The sequence below is a fragment of the Stenella coeruleoalba genome, assembly GCF_951394435.1.
Source record: "Stenella coeruleoalba genome assembly, chromosome: 6".
NCBI lineage: Eukaryota > Metazoa > Chordata > Mammalia > Artiodactyla > Delphinidae > Stenella > Stenella coeruleoalba.
Window position 1 is genome coordinate 127,339,895 of NC_137151.1, and position 22,243 is coordinate 127,362,137.

At 64.5% G+C, this 22,243-nt stretch overlaps 1 protein-coding gene across 1 annotated transcript in view; it reads left to right on the forward strand.

Moving 5' to 3' along the window:
* The window catches only part of CROCC2 (ciliary rootlet coiled-coil, rootletin family member 2), a gene marked incomplete at both ends in the record, with an annotated part of 69,886 nt that overhangs the window by 36,474 nt on the left and 11,169 nt on the right, over positions 1–22,243 (forward strand). The window contains 12 exon segments of the mRNA XM_079924383.1: positions 1,970–2,097; positions 2,594–2,763; positions 3,370–3,546; positions 6,255–6,368; positions 9,386–9,529; positions 12,576–12,793; positions 13,394–13,553; positions 14,431–14,868; positions 15,012–15,438; positions 15,727–15,851; positions 16,626–17,294; positions 17,513–17,581. Of these exon segments, the coding sequence (XP_079780509.1) occupies positions 1,970–2,097; positions 2,594–2,763; positions 3,370–3,546; positions 6,255–6,368; positions 9,386–9,529; positions 12,576–12,793; positions 13,394–13,553; positions 14,431–14,868; positions 15,012–15,438; positions 15,727–15,851; positions 16,626–17,294; positions 17,513–17,581 (2,839 nt within the window).

A 22,243-nucleotide genomic window follows, 5' to 3' on the forward strand; every position in this document is an offset into this window, starting at 1 on the left:
GAGGGTGGGGACTGGAGGGGGGACGGGATATCAGAGGACTGAGGTTCCTGGGCTCTGCAGACACCAGGGCGCCCCCGGAAGGTGCTGACAACACCCCACTCTGACACTGGCGGCAGAGGTGTGCAGGGGGCCCGAGGGAGACTGCGGCGGGGCCGGGACAGGCTGAGCAAGGTCCCCCATGGCCCGTGTCCTTCCCTGACCCACCGAGCCGTTTGGGGCTGCGCGTCGGCTGTCTGTGTCTTCATGTGGGCATCTGTGTTGAGTGTGGTGTGTCCTCGTTGGTTAGTTGGTTGGTTTTTTCACCGTACGTCACCCAGCACTGGACCGAGCACACGCTCGTTGGCTGGCTGGTGACTGATGGATTTGCTGTCAGAGACGCAGTCCGTGTCATCACCCGCCCCCGAAGCGGGTGCCGCTGTGAGTCACCTCGTGCACCCCAGGCACTTTCTGAAGGGCTGCGTCTGTGCCCAGACGCAGAGGCGGCTTCTTCACGCGGGGGAATCGTGCTGCACGAGTTCCGCTCTGAAGGCTGCTTCTCAGAGTGACTCTTTAAGAGAATGTCCTCATTGTCTTAGCAGCTAACGAGATGCCCCGTAGTTTCTGAAACATTCCAGCATTTCATGGCATCGAAGCTGAGTGTGATTGACGCCCCGTGTGGAGCTACGGGGAACGTCGCTGCGCCGTGCCATTGGTTCATGTGTATTTTCTGAAGAACCGACGCATAGAAGTGGGATTGCTGTGGCCCAAAGACATGCACGCTTTACGTTCTGAAATTTCCCAGCCCCCCTCCCCCCAACCAGAGAAAGTCACCCTCACACCCTGCCAACACTAGATATGATCGTTATTTTAAGCTTTTGCTAATGTGACATGTAATCGATTAACCATCATAGTTGGGATTAGAACCCCCTTGAGGACCAGTGAGTTTCTTACGTTTATTCCCCATTTGTGTTTTCTTTGTGAATAACGGTCACTGTTCTCATTGCTCTGTAGGATCAGGCGCCTTCTGTCATTGATTGGCAGGAGCTCCTTGTATGTGACGGACATTCACCCTTTGCATATTTAGCGCAAATATTTTCTCCAAGTCTGTCCCTTGCTTTTTTGTTTGTTTGTTTGTTTTTTGCGGTACGCGGGCCTCTCACTGTTGTGGCCTCTCCCGCTGCGGAGCACAGGCTCTGGACGCGCAGGCTCAGCGGCCATGGCTCACGGGCCCAGCCACTCGACGGCGTGTGGGATCCTCCCGGACCGGGGCACGAACCCATGTCCCCTGCATCGGCAGGAGGACTCTCAACCACTGCGCCACCAGGGAAGCCCTGTGCTGTTTTTAGTTTTTTGGGTTTTGTTTTTTTGCGATACGCGGGCCTCTCACTGTTGTGGCCTCTCCCGTTGTGGAGCACAGGCTCCGGACGCGCAGGCTCAGCAGCCATGGCTCACGGGCCCAGCCGCTCCGCAGCATGTGGGATCTTCCCGGACCGGGGCACGAACCCGTGTCCCCTGCATCGGCAGGCGGACTCCCAACCACGGCGCCACCAGGGAAGCCCTGTCCCTTGTCTTTTGACTTGGTTTGTGGAATCTTTTCTGCACAGAAGGTTCCGTCTCCCTCTCTTGAAGTGTATTCAGATCTGTCGGCTCCTTATTTTTGTCTTGTGGCTTTTATGTCTTGCTTAAGATTATAAAATACCCTTCTGGATTTTTTCTACTATTTTTACAGTTCTGAGTCGCTTAGTTGTTGTCTATTTGTATTGTTTTTGCATTTTAGCTTTTTAGTCCACCTGGAACATTGTTTATGCAGGGTCCAGTTTGTTCTTAGATTTACGATGAATGAGCTGTCCCCCGTTTGCCTTCTGATTTACCATCCCAGCCTTGACGGGCACTGTCCTAGCAAATGGGCTCCACGCTGTCCCTCGTTGGCAGGATCCTCCGCCAGTCACGCCAGTGAGTGACTCGCCTGTTGTTTGGTGACTCTCTGCAGGGCCGAGAGGGACTCCCTGGAGAACAGCCTCTTTGAGGCCCAACAGCTGGCGTCACAGCAGCAGTCACGGCAGGAGCAGCTGGAGGGAGAGGCCCAGAGCGCAAGGCTGGCCCGGCAGGCCCTGCAAGGTGCTCCGCAGACAGGCCCCCTCGGCTCCTGTCCCCAGACCAGCCCCAGACGGACCCTTTAGACGAGCTCGTCCCCTGATGCTCTGCTCCCACTCCCCAGCCCCCAAAGGGGCCCAAACGCAGCCCAGAGCTCGTGTGTCTGAGTGACTTGTGCCACTATTCTCTGTGATGGGTGGGCACTGCTGCCGGCGCTGGCCCAAGGCTCAGAACGGGCTGTGGCCACAGGGTCAGCGTGGCAGCCCCCGGCCCCACCCCCTGTGCGCCCGTCCCTGCTCAGCCCACCCTGCAGCATGCAGGCTGCCCAGCGCAGGCTGGGATCAGGACACGTGCCTGCAGTGGCACCTGGGGGGCTCTGTCCTGCTGGCTTGGGCCGTATCCTCAGAGCCGGGGGCTGCCACTCCACAGGGGCTCACAGGGCCGCAGGGTGTTCCGGGGGATGAGGTAGGGGTGAGGGAGGGCCCCGCGGCGGGTGTCAGATGCGCCTGTCCCTTCACAGTGCAAATGGAGCAGCTGAAGTGCACCTGGGAGGTCCAGGAGACGAAGCTGCAGGGGGACGTGGGGCGGCTCTTGCAGCAGGTGATACAGCAGGAGCAGGACACGCAGCTGGCCCTGGAGAGCCAGGCGCTGGCCCACCTCGAGGACCTAGCCCGGCTCCAGAGGGAGAAGGTCTGCCTCCCTGGGACCAGCCCCCAGCTGCCCAGCCGCTTCCCGGGAGTCTACCATGTCCCCAGGGACGGCAGGCACTTGGGGAGGGGCCCAGGAGACCAGCCGGGCGGCAGGGGTGCCCAGGCCACGTTGAGGCTGGGCCAGAGGACCCTTGACAGTGCGCGTGGGCGGCCAGGGCCCTGTCCCTCACGGAAGAGGCACCCACGGGCGTCGGCTGACCTGGCCGCAGTCTGAGGACCCATAGCTGGACGGAGCTCTGTCCCCCTCTGAGACGTCCCGCTGGTCACAGTCCCAGAAGGCCTCGAGTGACACATCCTTACACACTTTGCATGTCAGGGTGCCTGGTGCTCTGTGGAGGCTCAGGAAAAGTTTCTGAGCTGTGACTTGAGTGGGGGGTGGTAGCCGCTGGGGCCCAGAGAGCCCTTCGCAGCGCGTGTCACTGCATGTGAGGTGTCGGCGTGAGGCTGGCTGGACCGGACGGTCCCTGGGCACCTGTCCTGCCCTGACGTCCCACGAACCCAGTCTCACTCAGGAACACAGGCGCCTGCTGGTCTCACGAGTCCTGACCTGTGAGTCTTCATGGCCTGTCCCTTTTCCTCGGCCCAGGAGACCCCGAGTCTGTCTCTGACAGAGGAGAAGGAAGTGGCGGCATGCAGGCTGGAACAGGAGGAGGAGCTGGTGGCAAAAAGTGCAGCCAAGAGGGAGCCTCTGCAGGAGGAGATTCAGAGCCTGAAGCGTGAGCGGGATGAGAGTCCCCTTCAGCTGGAACGCGAGATGCAGCAGGTGATGGGCCGACCACGAGGCAGTGGGAGCTCTCGTGTCTGATCACTTGCCTTCTCCAACCCAGCAAGAGGGCTGTGCGGGGCAACCTTTCCACGCCACTGTCATTGCAGCTTTGATCTTCCACAGCAGTCCTGGTGGACAGACATCCACCCACCTACCATCCACCCATCCACCCATTCATCCATCCACCCATCCATCCATCCATCCATCCATCCATCTATCCATCCGTCCTTCCATCCATCCACCCATCCAACCATGCACCCATCCACCTGTCCATCCATCCATCCATCCATCTACCCATCCACCCATCCATCCATCCATCCATCCGTCCATCCATCCATCCATCCAACCACGCACCCATCCAACCATCTGTCCATCCAGCCACATAGCCATTCATCCATCCACCTGTCCATCCATCCATCCATCTATCCATCCACCCATCTATCCACCAATCCACCCATCCATCTACCCATCCAACCATTCATCCATCTGCCCATTAAATTACCTGCCCATTTACACATCCATGCAATTCACTGTCCCTCCACTCCCCTGTCTATCATCCATCCGTTCACTTGAATATCCATCCTTTATTCACACACCCAGCTGTCTACCCACGTACATAGCCGTCTATTAACATACCCAATTGGCCATTCACACACGTGACCATGAATCTATCCATCAACTTGCTTAAACATCCACCCAGCTGTCCATCCACACAACTATCCTCCACTCACCTGACCATCCGTCTCTTCAGCCACTCACCCAGCCAGTCATCCATCCATTCACTTAAAGACCCTTCCCTCCATCCACACACCCAGCTGCCCACCCACATCCACTGATTGTCCACGTGTCTGATGATCCCTCCATCCATCTGATCACCAGCCAGCCGGCTATCAGTGTGTCCATCCATCAGCCACCCACCCAACCCGCCTCCCATCCCACAGGCCGTTGGAATTCAGACACTGGGCAGGTAAAAGCTACCCTGTGAGTGCAGACAGTTCCGGTATCCCGCGCCACCCTGAAGCGCGCACTGTTGAGTGAAGGGGACGGACAAGTAAACACATTCCTGTGGGCTGTCGCACTGTGACAGGACGCTCAGGGGTTGGTACAGCTACAGATCGTGGGAGAAGAGTTACAGTAGCAGGAATAACCAAGGTTGTTGTCAGACTCTGCATCTCTAGTTTGACTCTCACAACGCTGAGAGGTTCACGCTCTTATCGGCCCCTTTGACTGGAGGGAAACAGAGATTCACAGACGTTGAATAACTTGCCCAGGGCGGCACGGTACACCTGCTGGGCAGTGGGGACCATGTCCTTGGCCACTCCGCTCTGCTGCTTCCTGAAAGTGAGGACGGCGTGTCGAGGGTGGGGCTTGAAGGAGGGTCGGGAGGCTGTGGTAGAGGAACAGCATCGTACGAGTGTCCGGGGAGGGCAGAGCCCCGGATTCAGCTGTTCACCAGCGTGACTCACAGAACTCCAGGAAGCACCGCACTTGCCGTTAGTGCTATTGTAAAGGACACAGGCCAGGACGAGCCCAGTGCAGAGACACGGGGACAGGCTCTCTCTCCGCAGAGCCAGGGCCGGCCACCCACTGGCACATTAGGGTGTTTACCAGCCGGTAAGCTCCAGGGTTTTATTGGTGTTTCCTTGTGTGGGTGTGATGGACTAAACTCAGGGTCCAGCCCCCTCCCAGAGGCTGGGTGGTCAGGCCGGTCTCAGTGGCTCACTGCCCCAGGGTTCCGACCACCTTGTTAGCACAAGCTCAGGTGTGGCCCCAGGGTCCGCAAATAACAGACAACCTCACCTGTGAAATTCCGGGGGTTTAGAGGCTCCCCCAGCACCCAGGGCAAAAAGCAGACACACTCTGTTACAAACCTCCTCCCAGAGGCTGCCGTGCACAGGCCAGCAAGTGGGAATACACGCTCCTACGCCCGCCTCTGTAGCACAGGGATGAAGAGGACACACAATGTTCTGGACCTTTCTCTTCTCAGGATCAACAGACCTGGGGGCTTCCACACTGTGTTCAGAGCTCGCTGGTTCTTTTCCACAGCTGCATGACGCCCCGACGTGTGCAGGGATCCCCCTTCGTTCTGTTGGCCTCCCTTCGGTGGGAGTCTTGTTGTCATTATAAATAACATTATAAATACTCATCGGAGACCCCGAGCGTAGGTCATGCGTGTCTCCAGGCTGCCCTCCCCAGTGGGCCTGGCAGGGAGAGGATGTGCATTTGTGACTGACGGGCATTGCCAAATCCCTGCCACCCCACAGCCTGATGACAGAGCAGGGGTCCCTCCCACCTCGGGGCTGGTGTGTGAAACGCAGCATCTCCGGGGGCTCACGCGCACCCCTCACCCTCAGCGACGCGGAGCACGTGGGGAGGTTAGGAACGATTAGCAGTTCCTGCTCTGTGCCTGGAGCAGGTGGAGGGCTCCAGGGAGGAGGTGGCCCATGAAGCCCCCTGACCTGCGCTGGGAGAGAGCAGGTATTGGGCAGAAGCAGGTGGGAGGGGAAAGGCACCCTGGGTGGGGTAGGGGAGCTGCCTGAGCGCAGGCTGGCAGGCTGGACCCACCCCCTCAGGATGCAGCTGCCTCTGAGGGGCTCCTCCTCCCAGAGCCTGCGTCCTGGCAGGGCCGTGGCACCCAGAATTCTGCTGAGCCTCTCCTCAGAGCCCCCCAGCCCTCTCACGAGCACCCTGCCCCTGTCGCCCAGGCCCTGTCTCTGAGAGAAGCGGAGACCAGCCAGCTGAGGGAGGAGCTGTCCAGGGCCGCGTGGGAGCTGGAGCTGGTGCAGCACGAGGCCCGGGGCCGGCAGGAGCGAGCCGAGGTGAGCCCGCACCCCAGCCGGAGCGAGACACCTGGCTTGGCCGCCTGCACAGCCCAGCGGGGGCGGCAGACCCCAGAGGCGCCCCCTCCCTGCCTGGTCCCAGGGATGCATCCCCTCCACCCAACGCACCCGAGCCTCCGTTTCCCCCAGGGATCTCCAGATCCCCTGCTGGGAGGGGACAGTGTCTCTGCGGGAAGCAAAGGCGATGGGGTGGGACAGGGGTGGGGGGCAGCAGGCCAGTCACCCTTGTGCCACTGGGCAGAAGCCAGAGAGGGGAGGGCCTGGCACCAGCAACAGAGGGGGCAGACCAGGCTTATGCCCGCCAGCCCCCCAGCCCCTGGCCTTCCCTGCCTGGCCTCAGCTGCCTGTGGTACAGCATAGCTGTAGGAGGTTCCGAGGGCCTCTTGAGGCTGACTTGCTGGAGAGGCCCCTCCCAAAGGAGAAGCCCAGCGGGTAGGCCAGCGTTGTAACTGAGGCAAGCGCTCACCAGAAGGACCCCATAGAGAATCCCAGCAGAGCTGGAGGGGGGCATCCGCCGAGGGGCCAGAAGAGACCCCAGCAGGTAGCCGCCCACCCTGGGCCAGTGGGCAGAGGCCCCCACGTGCATGGAGGCCACTGTGGGCAGCCAGCTGGGGTCACCTGGGGCCCCTGGCTTCTCTTCAGTAGCCCCCGTGTGGGGGCACAGGGCAGGCAACAGCAAGTAAGACTCCGGGAGCAGGGGTGGCCACACTGGGGCCCTGTGTCCCACCCCACGGGCGGGGCTGGGCACCGCTGCAGTCGCCGGCAGGGTAGCCTCGGCCTGTTTACGGAGTGGCGCCAGGCCCCGGGTGGGTGACGCAGAGGCCAGGGCCCTGCCGCCCACGGGAGGAGGGGGCCGGGGGGATGGCTCACGGTGAGGTTGGGGGACGCAGTCCCCCCGCAGGTAGCGGGGGTGGTCGAGGGCAAAGCCGGACCCTGCCCTCAGGACTCCAGCCGCACCCAGTCGGCTCAGCTGGGCCAGCGCCATGTCTCCTCTGCCCCCGCCTTCGTTCTTCCAGCCTGCCCACCTTCATTTTTCACCCCGGTCCCCGGTGTGTCCCCAGCCCCAAGGGTGCGGGGTTAGATGCGTTAATGGCTCAGTGAGTCCACGAACAAGTGAGTGGGTGGGACGCAGGCTTCAGGGCTGGGTGGCGGCCCTCTGACCCCACCAGCGGGGCCGTGCTCAGAGACCGCAAGGGGCCCTGGACGAGGGCAGGACACCCAGATGGCAGGCCTGGGGAGCCCAGGCCGTTTGCTCCGACCTAGCGGGCCGTGGCGGGAGGGGCGCTGGGCAAGGGAAGGAGTGTTGCAATTAGGGGTTGGCTGCCAGGGTGTTTCTTCACCCCCTCCTGATGCAGCGACCTGGACCCCTGGGTCACTAGCAGAGCAGTCCCGGGCCGCTCCTGGCACCCGGGAAGGTGTTGCCTAAGAGCCTCTCTCCCTGGAGCCCCCGCCCTGCTCTGTCCTACCACGGACACAGCCGCGAGGGGTGTGGGAGCCCCATGGAACTGGGACCTCCTTTCCCCGACCACCCCCTAGCTGCTCCCTCGGGCCAGGAAAGACCCCAAGGCCCGGGAGCAGAGGCCCCGGCTCGCAGAGGGGCCTCTCTGGGAGTCCTCCCTAGAGCTGGCTCTGAGCCTCCCACTGGATGGTGGGGGGGGGCCTGCCCGCCAGCTGGGCTCTTCCGGGAGCTCATTAAGGGTTCTTTTGCCACCTTGACTTGCAAAACGGAAATTAAAACCCACTGAGAGGGGAGGGTGTGGAGAAATGCCGGCCACGGAACAGCAGATGTGGGTGACCTACAAGCAAGGCCCCCATCGGTGCCGGGGCTCCCGGCTTCGCCCTGCGGTTCCTGATCCCGAGGAAGCAGTCCTTCCACTCGCACCCCACCCTGGCCACACCAAGCACTCACTCACTGCAGCCTCGCTGGGGCTATCCTGGGGGCACAGCCAGACCTGGCCGCCAAGGTGACACTTCTCAGTGGAGATGGACAGCAGGGGCCAGGAACAGAGGCGGCACCAGCGAGCTTCCTTCCCCGAGGGCAGGAAGCTTGGCCTGATAGAGCCCCAGCTTGCCAGATCCCTCAGACAGTGGCCTGTGAATTGGGAAGGGGCGGGGGAAGGGTGTCTCCCAGAGACCCCGTCGGGGGCAGCAGGGCACCAGGCCTCCCTGGAGCACAGAGCCAGCTCTGTCCCTCGCCCTGCGGAGGAAACTGCCCCTGGGGACCCAGACCACCCCGGGCGGTGGCGGGGGTATGTCCTGGCCAGGAAGCTAGGCTGGGTCTCGGGCTCAGGGTAGGCAGGTGGTGTCCTCATTCATGGACAGGAGGGGTTCTCGCACCGTCATGGCCAAGCCTGTGGCCCTCGGTTAGCACTAGAGGAGCGTCTTGGCGCTGCGGCCACCGGAAAGCAGAGTCAGGCCAAGCTGAGTCCCGCCCGCGTGGACATCCAAGTTCGGGGCGTAGCCGCGGGTCCCGCCCGCGTGGACATCCAAGTACGGGGCGTAGCCGCGGGTCCCGCCCGCGTGGACATCCAAGTTCGGAGCGTAGCTGCGGGTCCCGCCCGCGTGGACATCCAAGTACAGGGCGTAGCCGCGGGTCCCCCCCGCGTGGACATCCAAGTTCGGGGCGTAACCGCGGGTCCGAATAGGGACGACCCCGACCCCTACCAGGCGTGTCGCAGGTACTCTCACACTTAGAGCCGGGGAGCGTCCCCCAATCCCACCCGCCTGCTTGAAAGTTCAGGGGGCAGGGTCAGCCCTTCCCATAGGAAGCTCCCCCCGACCCCGACACCGGGGCCTCTGCCCCGCCCCCCTCACCACTGGGACCCTCAGGAACCGGCACTGGCGGCACTGGCCGTGGTCATCCGGAGCCCCAGGCCCACCTCACGTGGTCCGAGCGGGCTGCCCGCCTGGCCCAGCACAGCGTGGGGCTGCCCGTGGGGGCCTGAGCCTCCCGCCAGGCACACTTGACGCTGTGGCCGGCTTGCTGCTCCCCCCAGGCCACCATCAGCGCCACGACCGCAGACCTGAAGGCCCTGCAGGCCCACTTCGAGGATGCCGTCTCGGCCCATCAGAGGGAGGCCAGGGCTCTGGGCGAGAGGCTCCGGGAGATGGCGGCCCAGCGGAGCAGCGCCAGGAGAGAGGTGAGGCAGGGTGGGAAGGGGGGCCCCTGCGAGGCAGGTGTGACCTGAGGGGTAGGAGGGGACCCGCACCCGGGACCCACCTTCCAACAAGCCGTGGGGAGACCCCGGGCGAGACGCTGCTGAGCGGGTGCAGCCCGCACACAGCGTGAGGCCTGGATGCCGCCGGACCAGGCCCTGGGGGGGCGAGGCCGCCCTGGACGGGGGGAGACACGCAGAGCGAGTGGGGTGTCCCGGGGCAGCCACGCGCGGGCCCCGCCAGGGCCCAGAGGCTGGTGCGGGGCCCCCGGAGCCTTGTGAGGTGTCCCGGGGTGGGGGCCAGTCTGGGCCCGGGCGAGCGGAGCTCGGCAGGCAGGCTGGGGAGGTGTTTCTGAAGGGGATTTGACAGGACGTGGGGACGCGGGAGGGGGCGGGCAGGCGGGCACAGGGATTGGGGCTGGGGGAGGGGCCCCGGGGCCCAGCGACCTCATGCACTCCCCGGGCCGGGCGCCAAGGCTGGCAGGCGGGCGGGGGAGCGGCCAGCAGAGTGAGCAGAGGGGCCGGGCCCTCCCCCAGCCCCCCGAGCCGGGCCAGGAGAGGACGAGAGCGTGATTGAACATGACAGCCTGTTTACTTTGGCCCCCAAAGAGAAAGGTCTCCTTTCAACAGATTTCGAAGTCAGGCCCGGTCAGCGACCACACGGGGAAGCAGAATGAGATTTTAAAACTGGGGGCGGCAGGGGGAGGAGCCGGGGGGGGCACGTTTGTGCTGGTGGGTGAAGGGAGAAAGCAATGCCTCGTGGGAAGTTCAGGTTCCCCGATCGGCCGCCCCCAGAAAGGAGAGGGGCCCCAGAATGGGGACGGGTGGAGGCTGAGGCGGGTGAGGGGGGCAAGGGGAACAATGGCAGGGGGAGGGAGCCCAGAGGACCCTCCCAGGCGCCAGGCTGGCCCAGAGTCGCCATGGAAACCATAACACTTCCACAGCCTTTAAACTGGAGGAACAGCCAGGCCTCTCACAGCCGTGCCTGAGGTCCACACGTGCGTGCATGCATGTGTGCATGTGCGTGTGTGCGTGCGTGTGTGTGTGCATCACACGCAATACATACACCGCCTGTGCACGTGGAGACCACGCCCCCACGCACACGCGTGCACACACGTGCACTCGTGCGTGGACACGGCACTCACACGTGCAGACACATATGGCAGGCACCACATCTGTGCAACAGCAGCACGCGTGACCCCGAGAGTCCTCACACGTATGAGCACCACACGCGTGTGAACGGACATGTGGGCACGCACGTCTGCACATAGGTGTGTGCGGACGCACACACTCACGCATGCTGTGTGCATGCACACGTGTGAACACGCACACACAGGCCAGGGCCCCTCAGCAGCCCCTCCCCCGTGCAGAGCCCTCGGGTCACTTCCCTGCAGGAGATTTCAAAAGAGTCTGTTTATACAATTTCTAGTAAAGAAATAATTATTATAATCACATTAAGAGATTTGGCTGTAAAATTCCTGTAAAAGGGGTGGTTGTTCTCATGAGGCGGGGGGGCGGGGAGCAGGGGGGGCGGGGGGCTCCCTCCCCCGCGTTTGTTTTGCTTGTTTTCATCTCCTCGGCCCTGGGAAATGAAAACAGCTTCTTTTATGATGGATAGGCCCTTTTGCTGGTCCTTGACCTTCGGGTGGATTTCTGCTGAGCTCGGCGGAAAATGCTCCGCGCAGTTGTGGCTCCCACATGTGGGGGGCGGGAGGGGAGCGGAGGGGGGCCCTTCCCAAAAACAGAACAACAATAACAGCCGGCGGACGCGGGAGCCAGGCCGGCCGGGGGCCTGGACAGTGTCCCGCTGAAACAGCCAGCAAAGTGGGGCTCGCTCTGGCAAACCAGCGCCTGGACAAGGCTCCGTTTCTGTGGCTTCCCCCACCTCCTCCTCTGGGGCACGCCTTCTCCAGAGTGCGCCAGTGGTCGGTGGGGAGACCAGGGATCCCGGCCGAGCCCCAGAGCCCGCACGTCGGGCCGGGCTGCCCCTTCCCGGGGTCTGCGCTCCCTCCAGCGCCTCCCACCAGAGGGTGAGCCCCGGGGGCCCTGAGGCAGCTTAGGAACCCAGGGCGCTTAGGAACCCTGACCGCCACGGACGCTTCAGCTCGGCTCTCAGCCCCACAAAACCACGGAGCCCGCAGGCCCTGCCCGGAAGCCAGGGGGTGAGGAGGGCCCCGGAGCAGGAGATGACACAGGTCCCGGCTCCAGCGCGGTGGGAGTCCCCCTCTGGGCCCGGAGCAGGTCTGGCAGGGGACGAGGACACACCTGCAGCCTCTCCTCCTCCTCGGGTCAGCTCACAGAGGTGCGGGTGGCCTGAGGCCAGGGTCCGGGCTGCTGGGCCCTGAGGTCCCCACTGGCTCCACAGCCTTCCCACCCTGGGACCTCGGCTGCCCTCACCCCTGAGGCTTAGGAGGCCCTCGATTCTGTGGCGGGCACCTTGAACCATGCTCCTGTGACAGCGACAGCCCAGTCCGAGCGGCCCTGCTGCGGCCAGAGGACGCTGAGGGCGCCGTCGCCCAGAGACCTGGCTTCCCCACTCCCTCCCTCACGGAGAGGGAGCCCAGGCCCGAGGCAGTGGACGTGCCCACGGCCGTGCAGGGCTCAGGAACCTGGGCTGCTGAGGCTGCTCTCCACACCAGGGTGGGCGGTGGCCCGGGGTCCACACCCTTATTGAAGGGGAGGAGCCGGCCCGAGGGACACAGGTGGGGACAGTGCAGACGTGTGGGCCAAGCTGTGTCCCACACAGGCCCTGCTGACCGGTGACCAACGTCCCCAGGGTCCAGGGAGGGAGCGCAGGGCAGCACCAGGGTCAGGAAGGGCCAGGGTGTCTCCTGCCAGGGCTCTGGGATGGGCCCCTGTGAGCCGTCCTGCAGCCTCAGCGGCGTGGGCAAAGCCAGGCTGCCTGCTTCTCCTTCGAGCACTTGACGACCCGGGGCCGGGGTGTTGGGGGGGCACTGGCGCTGCCAGAGGCCACAGCTGACCCTGGCCCGTGGCCCCCAGCTGGCCCCTAGAGACACACACTCCTCCCCAGGCCGAGAGGCTGCGGGCACAGCTGGACGAGGCCCAGGAGGGCCTGGCCGCCCTGCGCCGGGAGCTGCAGGGCAGCGAGGAGAGCCGGGAGAGGCTGCACAGGGAGGCCCTGGACGCCCGCCGGCTGCTGGAGGACGAGGCCCGAGAGAAGGACGTGCTGCGGGATTCCAACACCGAGCTGCGGGCCACCATCCGCAGAGTCGAGCAGGAGAAGGCCAGGTAGGGCGGCCGCCCCACAGAGCAGCCCTGGTCCTGTTGAGCTGGGCCAGATGATGGTGAAGTGGACACACCCAGCAGACCCAGGTGCCAGCTGCCCGTCCAAAGGGTCTACGGTGCTGGCCCGGGAGGTGGAGGCTGGGACGCCGCCAGGCCTGTCCTCGCCCTCAGGAAGTTCCGTTCAGCAGGCAAGACAGGCCCCAGGTGGCCAGGGCTGGGGAGCAGAGGGAGGCCAAGGACCTGGTCAGTGGCTCCGGGATGCCTACCAGAGGCAGGACAGCCTGGCCGGAGCTGCGGCCCTCCCCGGGGAGCAGCAGAGGTGCCGGCGGATGCTGGACACCGGGTCTCTAGGAGCGTGGCTAGAGGGAGGGGAGTGGGGAGAGGGGCTGAGACACGGCGAGGGGCCCGGCCAGCTGGGCAGTCGGACCCAGACAGAGGCGTCCCCAGACAGAGGAGGCTGGGCTTCGGCACACTCGAATCGCATGTGGGGAGTGTCTGGCTGGAGTGAGGCGGGCGGCCTGCCGGGCGGCCAGGACCGTCTCCTTGGGGGATGCCGGAGCCCCCAGGGAGCTCCCCGGCCCAAGGCTGTGACCCTCTGCTCAGCTTTCAGCGTTCCAAGGGGGAGAAGGCGCAGAAGGTGCTGGTCCTGGAGGAGGCCCGGGCAGCGGCTCAGAAGGAGGCCGGCACGCTGCGGGCCCTTCTGTGGGGGGCACAGCAGGCACGGGCAGACGCCCGCCGGCAGCTGCAGGAGCTACGCAGACAGGTGAGGGGCCGCCCTGGAGCCCACACCCCTCCAGGAGCGCCCCCCCACTCCCCAGACCTGGAGCCACAGCAGAAGGGCCCTGCTCGGACTCACGGGGTCTGGGTTTGGTCTGCCTGTGGGGCACAAGGACAAGCCCCAAACCTACTGGCTTAAAACAACCATTCGGACGCCCGTGGACTCTGAGGGCCAGGAGTGCAGCCAGGGCGCCACGCGGAGGGGACTCCGCTCCACAGAGGGACCGACGGTGGGGCTCTCCCAGCACGTCTTCCCAGGCGCCCGGTGGTGATGCTGGCTGTCGGGGGGACGGGGTGGGCAGCTCCCATGGCCCCGAGTGGCCTGGCTTCTTCCCATCACGGCCGCCTCAGGGCTCAGGGTGAACAGATGGGTACTGCTTCATCCTTTAGCCTTGGCGTCCGAGGTCAGGGCCACTTAACACTGACCACCTTGGTCTCAAGCCCACCCAGGAGGGCCCTAGACTGCCTTCAAAGTGTGCACGCCCAGTTTTGCCAGACTTCTGCAGACAAATTGGTTGGTGAACTGTCTGCTGTAGGGACGGGCACAGGCACCCTTCCTCACTCGAGTGGCCTCTGCACCCGCATTTTTCACATCTCTGGGCTCCACAGAGTGTCCTGGCTCCAGAGGCGAGACACCAGGAGAGGGTGTGGAGTGGCAGAGAGAGTCAGCTCCAAGGGCCTGGTCTTGCGGGGGACACGGCACAGACCCCAGGCTGGAACTGGACGTGGCCTTAGCCTCCCTGAGTGCAGTCTGCTGCCCGGGAGGGAGGCTCTCTCCCGGGCCATGTGAGCAGAGGCAGGGGTCAGGGAGGCCTGGCACAGAGGCCCAGGCGACCCCATCAGTGTCGACCCCACACACCCAGGTGATGTCACTGGAGGCCGAGAACCAGAGGAAGAGCCAGGAGCTGCGCCGGATGCAGGTCCGGGGCGCACAGGGTGTGCAGCAGGGGACGCCGGAGCTGCAGAGGCTGGCGGCCGAGGCACAGGCAGCCAGAGAGGGCTCACAGAGGGAGGTAGGAGCCCAGCAGCGCCCAGGGCTTCCCGTCTGGCAGGCGCAGGGCCCCAAGCTGGGGGACTGGCTGTCTCCACCCCAGCCTGGGCACTTCCTGAGGGGCTGTGGCGTCTCCGTTTACCCCCCATTTACTCACGAGTATTCAACGGGCACCTTGCCCGAGTCCATGGAGGGACCATCCCAGGGGATGGGGGCACGAGTCAGGCCACGAGCAGGGTCTGCCTGGGGCTTGCCCCACGCAGGCCAAGGAGGGCAAGCCTGGGGCCATCGCCCCGTCTGGCAAGGGTTGTGAGGCTGCCAGTGGGCTCTGCCGCCTGCAGGACCTGCTCCATGGTTCTGGGGTGTCCCTCCCCACCTGGGCTCGGTGTCCCCATAGTCAGACAGGGGGTGGGAAGCAGGTCCAGGGCCCCCTAGCTGCGACATGCCGAGCAGGGGCTAAGGCCAAGCGGGCTGGGGAGTCCAGAGAGCAGGTGGGTCTGGAGCCCCGAGTCCCTCCCCCAGGTCCTGAGGCTGCAGCAGACGCTGGTGGAGGCGGAAGCCAGGGCCGCGGCCCGGGAGAAGCAGCTGGAGGAGCGCCTCTGCGAGAGCCGGGGCACCGAGCGGGCCCTCCGGGCCGAGCTGCACCGCGTCACCAGAGAGCTGCAGCAGGCCAGCGGCACGGCCGATGGCCTCCAGGCTCGCCTGGACGGGGCCTGCCAGCGGCTCGGCGGCCTGCAGCAGGAGGTGGCCCAGGCCAAGGGCGCCAGGCGGGAGGCGGAGGCCCAGCTGGGCCGGCTGTGGTCCACGCTCCGCCTGGGCCTGGGGCTCCGGGGGCAGAGCCCCGTGGCCTCCCCCAAGCGGCCCGGCTCCCCCGCCAAAGGTCAGTGTCGTCTGTGGCTTCAGGCAGGCTCCTGTCCCAGCTGTGTCACCCTCCTGGGGCATCACCCCCGCCCCCCAGGGCCCATGACCCTCGGATTAGGGTTAGGGTTAGGAATCCAAAGGAGGGATGTCTGGGAGCAGAGCCAGCAGGAGAGAAGCGGGGGCCTGAGCCCTGTGCCTCTCCCCAGGCTCCCCATGGCCGGGGATGGCAGAGAGAAAGGGGGACGGGGCACCTGCGTGTCTGTCACCGCATCCCCACCACGCTCTCTCAGTCGTCACTGTCCTGCAGGCTCAGAGGGCACCCAGGGTTCCCCTGGGCGGCAGAGTGCCAGCACCCCCGGCCGGTCCCGCTCGCCGCTCCGATGGCCCTCGCCTGCCCCGGGAGACTGCAGCACAGAGGGGGCCGTGGCCTCGGTGAGGGACGCCCTGAGGGACTTGGCGCAGAAGCTGAGGGATGCCCGGCGGGAGCGGGAATGGGGGCGGGGAGGGGCTGCTCGCTCGGTCTGCTGTCCTTCTGTCTGTCCGTCCTGGATCCACTGAGACCCTGGCAGGACCCTGAGGGATAGATGCCAATAAATACCAGCAGCCCTTGAAAGCCAGCTGCCCCACTGCCCAGGGCTGCCCTCCGTCCTCTGAAGAACCAACCCAGGAGCTGGCCAGGGCCCCCTAGAGTGCCCCAGTGACCCCACCCTGCTGCCCCGGGGATCCCGCAGGGCAGTCCATGAGCTGCCCCCGCCAGATTCGCCAGACTCGAAGGGGCGAGGGTGGGAAGAGACAGACTGACAGTGACGGGGTCCTCCACGGACACCTGTTCCCCTTCCACTCCCACCCCACCCCCGCCCCGCCCGACCAGTGCCAGCCCCGGGGACGGGCTCCAGCCCCACACAGGCCCAGACCCCGGCGGGGGGCCGTCCCTGCAGGTCACCCTGACCCCACCCACGGGCCAGCTCCCGTGCCCCTGCAGGCCCTGCTGCCCCGCTGTGTCCATCCCGCACAGCTGGACACGGGACCCCAGCCGCCACTCCAGCCCTCGGTGCCCCCCTCCCCGCACCCGCAGGCCAGCCCAGCCGCCCACCGCCCTGTCCCGCCTGAGCAGCCTTGAGCTGCCCCACCCCACCCTCCAGCCCAGTACTTGGCCCTCCACCCGCCCCCGCCCACCAGCTGCCCCCGACCTTGGTTCTCCCCCAGGATGCCTGGCGCTGCCAGGAGGGGAGCCTGAGCTGCCGGCTGAGCGAGGCCGAGAGTGAGCGCGCCCGAGCCCAGAGCCACGCGGGGCAGCTGCAGAGGGCACCGGCCGGGGCAGAGGAAGGTGGCCGCCCTTCTCCACCCTGCCCTGGCCACCACTACAAGGTCCCCCAGAGCCCCCCTCCTGGCACCTCGAGGGTCCGTCCCGGGAGCTGCTCGGGCCCGGGCCACGGGGCCAGACCCCGGAGCCAGCATGCCCCCTACCCCGAGGCGCCCCAGCACCTGGCAGCTGGCGGGTCTTTCTCAGCCGTGGCCTCCCCGTCACAAGGCAGTAAAGTCCAGAGACCTCCAAGGCCCGCCCCGACCTGGCCCCCAGCTACTCCGCCACGCCGGCCTCCTGCAGTCCCACCTCTGGGCATCTGCACTGGCTGTGCCTACCGCCAGGAGCCCTCTTCCCCCACCGGGTCCTCGGCCCATGTCAGCTCCTCAGAGGGAGGCCCCCTGCCCTGCTGGTCACCCCACCTCCTTTCTTCCCCCCTTCCCCCACTCCTGGGTCTGCCCAGGAGGCAGGCCGGGCCTGGCACGGAGTCCAAGGGAGGGATGTCCAGGAGCAAAGCCAGCAGGAGAGAAGGAAGGGTGGGGAGGGGCCTGGAGTCCAGGCAGAGGGAGCTGGCACCCCAGACCTGCCCCCGGGGACCTTGACTTTGAGGCAGGACGGGAAGGGCAGGGAATTTTCAGAGGGGGGGCCTCTCCAGCCCCTCCCATCTAGGTGCCGGTCACTTAAATAAACCAAGCCTCAGTTTCCCAGCCTGTGCAATGGGAGGGGCCGTCCCCGAGAGGCAGCCCCACAGGCCCTGGGAGCCAGGTGAGCTGCCCCGCTTTCCCCACAGGCCGGCGTGCAGGCTGCATGGGCCCTGCAGGAGGAGGTGTCCCCGAGGCGCGGAGGAGCGAGGCTCCAGGTGGGCGCACCTCACACCCCGGGGCAGGGGGCGGGGTGGGGAGGAAGGCTTCTGGGGGAGGGCGGGTTCCAGGTCCCCGCAGGCAGTGGCACTGGCTGTGCTGGGCTGGGGCAGGCGGCCCCTGGGCGTCGGGCCCCCACAGAGCTCGTCTGGGCCACCCTGGCAGAGCCTTCTTTGCAGTGGTCCCAGCCCTTATTCCACAGATTTGCAGACACTGAGTCCTGAGCAGGGAGTCACCTGGCCCCGGTGGCACAGTCGGCGAGGGGCCAAGTCGGGGGCGGAGCCCCGGCCTCCCAGGTCTGTGCTTTTGGCGGCAGGCATAGGCGGCGCTGGCCTAGCCCTGGAGCGCTCCAGGTGCGTGGGGTCATACTTATGCGGCCACGGGACCGCATTTTCTTCTATGACACTCAGACACGGAAGGGGGTTGCACAGGGTGGACTTGGGTAAATATGCCACGTGCTGGCCTTTGGGGTGTGAAGGCGGCCACCGGGGTGAAGTTTTCAGGTGAGGATCTGGGCCTGGGGTGGGGGCCAGGCCTGGGCGGACGGGGGCTGGCCCGGACCCCCCTCACTGCACCCCACCCAGGCCCACAAGTCCAAGGAGCCCTGGGCTGTGCTAAGATCCCTCGGCAGGACAGGGCCAGGGCCAGGGCTCAGCCGGGTCTGGGCCGCTGCGGCTGCTTGAGGACCTCAGAGCTCCAAGAACAGCGCACCTGGCTCAGGGGGTACAGGCCCCAGAGGCGGCCACCCCCAGGTGTCAGGGAATCGGGTCCCCCGGCCCCATGCTGGAAAGACGAGGCTGACGGAGACAGCAGAGTGGAGGGGCTGAGGAGGACACGGGCTCGGGTCCAGGCCACCCCCTCCCAGTGCCTGCGAGGAGGGACCTGGAGAGACGGCCTCGCATGTCAGCATAGCAGTGAGCCGGGCGAGGCCTGTAGGGCCCCAGGGGCAGCCGGCAGGCAGGCCTCCCCTCAGAGGGCAGGTGCGGACGCCAAGCCTGCGCTGACTCGCTCCGTGCGGGGCTCGGCCTGGAGCCTGGTGGCAGGGGCCTGGGTCCCAGGTGCCCGCTAGGCCAGGAGCCTCTGAGGAGTGGCCTCCTGCAGGCGATGGGCAGAGAGCAGAGAAGGAGCTCAGCCTGGAAAACATTTGTGAGCCGAGAGGGGATTTCTGTTTCAAAGGCCCCAGTGGCTGAAGCTGCTGGGGAGAGGCTCGGAGGGCTCAGTCCCAGCGCCCAGGTGCCTGGCCGGGGGCTTGGGAGATGCCAGGAAGTGTGGGGTGTGAGGAAGCAGGGGAGGCGGGGCCAGGCTGTCTCATTCTACACGTATGTCCACATGTATTTGTTCCATGCGCATTTGAAAACAGTGCTTCCTGTTCGCAGGTTACACGTTTTGAAATAGACCTATTAAACCAAACTTCACATCATTCAAATATTCCACCTTGATTCTGTCTCCTGGATTTATCGAAGCTAAGAATCATGTGTGGAATTTTCCCAAGACAGTTTTTTGGGGCAATGTCTCCTTTTATCTCTAAGGGTCTGTAACTTCTAGATCTCTCTGACACGCTCTCTAACGTTTGCTTACTGGTCTGGAGGCCTCTGTGCCCTGCTCCGTGCCATTTGTCTTGAATTCTGCTCTGCCCAACGCTGGCAGTGTCCCCACCATCTCCTGACCCTGGCCTCTGCACTTTGCCCTGTAGGTTTTCGGCCATCGTTGCATCAGCCTGGCTTTGGTTACAATCCTACCTTAGAGTCTTTCCCTTTTGCAGGAGAATTTGCCCCACTTACAATTTTGTGATAACTTATGCTCTGCTTTTCTTCCATCGCTGACGAGACACCTGCCCCTTTAACGACTCCTCACGACTTCCTTTTTGCCCTTTCACTGTGGGGTCATCTGCCCGCCCCTTCCCTCCAGTGTCTGCATCCTGGTGTCATCCGTTGTCCGGTCTCTTGGTCACTGCTTGGGGGAGGGGGGTGTTACAACAGTTGAAGTGTTTTCCCCTAATATTCGGTGTTAAGTGTGAAGAGAATGTGTGTGTCACCTGAGCTTAAGGACCTCCCACGGCCACCCCCAGCAGCAGGGGTTCTGCACCTGTGCCCTGGCTCTGCTCTGAGGGCTCCCCTCCTCCAGCTCTGCCCCACCCCTTTCTTTCTCCTCAGCGCCCAGGTGGGGTCCCTGAAGAGCTGGTCCCTGAGCCTGAACCCCACCCCACCCCCTGCCCGCGTCTGCCGAGACGGGGGCTTTGTGCTCACAGCACTCCCCGCTGGCATCCTCCTCTCTGACGGCCCAGCTGCGAGTCGCCATGGACGGCTGACTTCACTCCACGTGTGAGCCCCTGTCCTTGGCCAGAAGTCCCGCTGGCCTGCCTGCCTGCCTGCGGGGCTGGGCTCCCTCCGGGCTCCCACACTTGGGAGGCTGGGTCCACCCTCCTGAGGCTCCGGGAAGCGTCCCCTCGCAGCCGCGGGACTAGGTCCCGTTTCCCAGCTGTCCTCTGGACGCCTTCCCATAGGCTGCCCGCCGCTTGCCACCCCCCCCCCGCCCGCCACCCCCCCCCCCCCCCCCCCCCCCCGCCCCGCACCGGCCTATGGCCCTGTAATGGACTAGGCCCGCCCACCTGGGTGCCCTCCCCTTGGGTGAACTCGAAGCCAATGGGCAGAGCCTTAATTACAGCTGCAAATCCCTTCGCCAATAACCTCACGAACTCGTGGGACAACACCGGCCAAAGGTCACGGGCCATCTCAGAACGCTGCCCTTCGCGGTTGGGTTCTGTTAGGCGCGTCAGCTGAGCTCTTCGTGAGCACAGATGGTTCCCTGAGTCAGGCTCACGTCCCACCTCTTCTGAGCGGGGCCTGTTTTTCCTTAGACGTCAGGCGCCTTGTTTGCCCTCTGACCTCAGTGTCAGAGGGTGTCAAGAAATGTGAGGGTGTTTTAGGTTATTGGAGCTGCTCCTTCCGGAGTGGGAGCCACAGGACCCGTTGATCTTTGAAATGTTTGCCCTGCGCGTGGGAGCCCGCTCCGCGTGCAGGATCAAACCTACCTTCAGTTTATACGAGTTCTTTCCACTTCGAAACCGTCTCTTCCCCCCCCCCACCACTCCCTGCAACTGTCAGCCGCCCACCCTGCACTCTGGGCCTGCCCCCCTCGCTGACCTCAAACTTCACCTTCTCATCGCGTCTCCCACCAAGTCTGGGAGGACTTAGGGTCTCCGTGGTCTTAGCCGCTCTGCCTTCTCTCCTGCTGCCCCACGGCCCCGGGCTGGCGCTGGTGTTTTCACCGCAGATGGTTCGCCCTCTGGCTCCCCGCTGGGCTCACCTTCTCGAGAACATCAGTTACCGTTTCCTGACACGATTCCCCTTTCCTGCAATAACTCTGTTCTCTTTTTGATTCGAGACCCTCCGATCACATTCCGTGGACCGACGGCTCTCCTGAATCACCGCTGACCGCGAGCGACTCACGTGGTGATTCTTTTCCTCCTTTTGAGAAGGGGGTCCGGTCTCCTTCCCAGTTGGGGCTGCAGAGGAACCCATCAGGGGCTTCACGCGTCTCTGGCCAGATGTTTCACACCCCAAGGAAAGGCAGAGAGGAAGAGCCCAAGGGGAGACGTGGGGAGCAACGGCAGAGAGAGCACTGAGGCCCCCCCAGAACTCTTCTGTTCCAGGAACGGGGAGGGTGGCGGCCCCAGCCTCAGGGCAGAGCTGCGGGGTTGTCCTCCGGCTCCTCCCCCCGGCAGTTGCCTGCCAGGGGAGTGGGGGCCTTCCTGGTGCCTCCCCCACCGTGACCCTGGTCCCTGGAGGCCTCCCCTCCACACCCCCACTGCCCCCTCCAGCCCCGGCCTCTGAGGTGCCCACGTGGGGTCTCCACACGGGGCGCAGACGGCTCTGCCGGAAGTCGTTCACATATTCCCCACCCCTGTTCGTCCTTCTGGTTGATCGAGTGTTGAGCAAACTGTGTGCTAGAATCCATCCGTCGTTTGTCCAATTTTTCTAAGAATTCTGGCAATTCGCAATTATCCTATTTTTAGGCCACTTGCCTCCATGTGCTCTCCATCCTTCGGGAACCCTCAAAGTCCCTGGTCTCCAGCTGAGGGAAGTCTTTCCCAATGTTTGTAACCTGTTGGTCATTGCAGTGGGCGCCCGGGAGGGGGTTCAGACACACCTCAGTCACCGGAGGCCCCGGGCGCTCTCCACTCACAGCCAACCCAGGCTGCAGCGTTTCCAGCCCGCTGTGGGCTCGGGATACGTGGCCACACCGCCTGCCGCCCACTGCCTGCACCACGTCCAGGCCAGGCTGCCAGGCGGCCAGCGTGAGCTAGAGCAAGGCTTGCATTTGACAACATCTTTCACTCTCATGGACTGGATTTTTCCCTCGTTTCACATAAGCCAATGTGTTTGTCAAGAGAAAGTTAATTAAAAACATATTTTTCTAATTAAATGGTAGGCCGTGCTATGCAAACAGTAAGATTCTTGTTTGAGAGCAAATCCCTCCCTGTTTCCAGGGCTACCCTGGGAATTCAACAGATCAACAATGCAGAACCGAGCCCCAAGGTTAGGACACGCGCGAACACAGCCCCCGGGGGGCCTGCAGGCAGCTGGCGGGGCCTGAGCCAGCGGGAGGCGAGGCGCGGAGGGGGGCCTGGCGCCCGCCCACTGGGAGAGACCGCCTGAGGC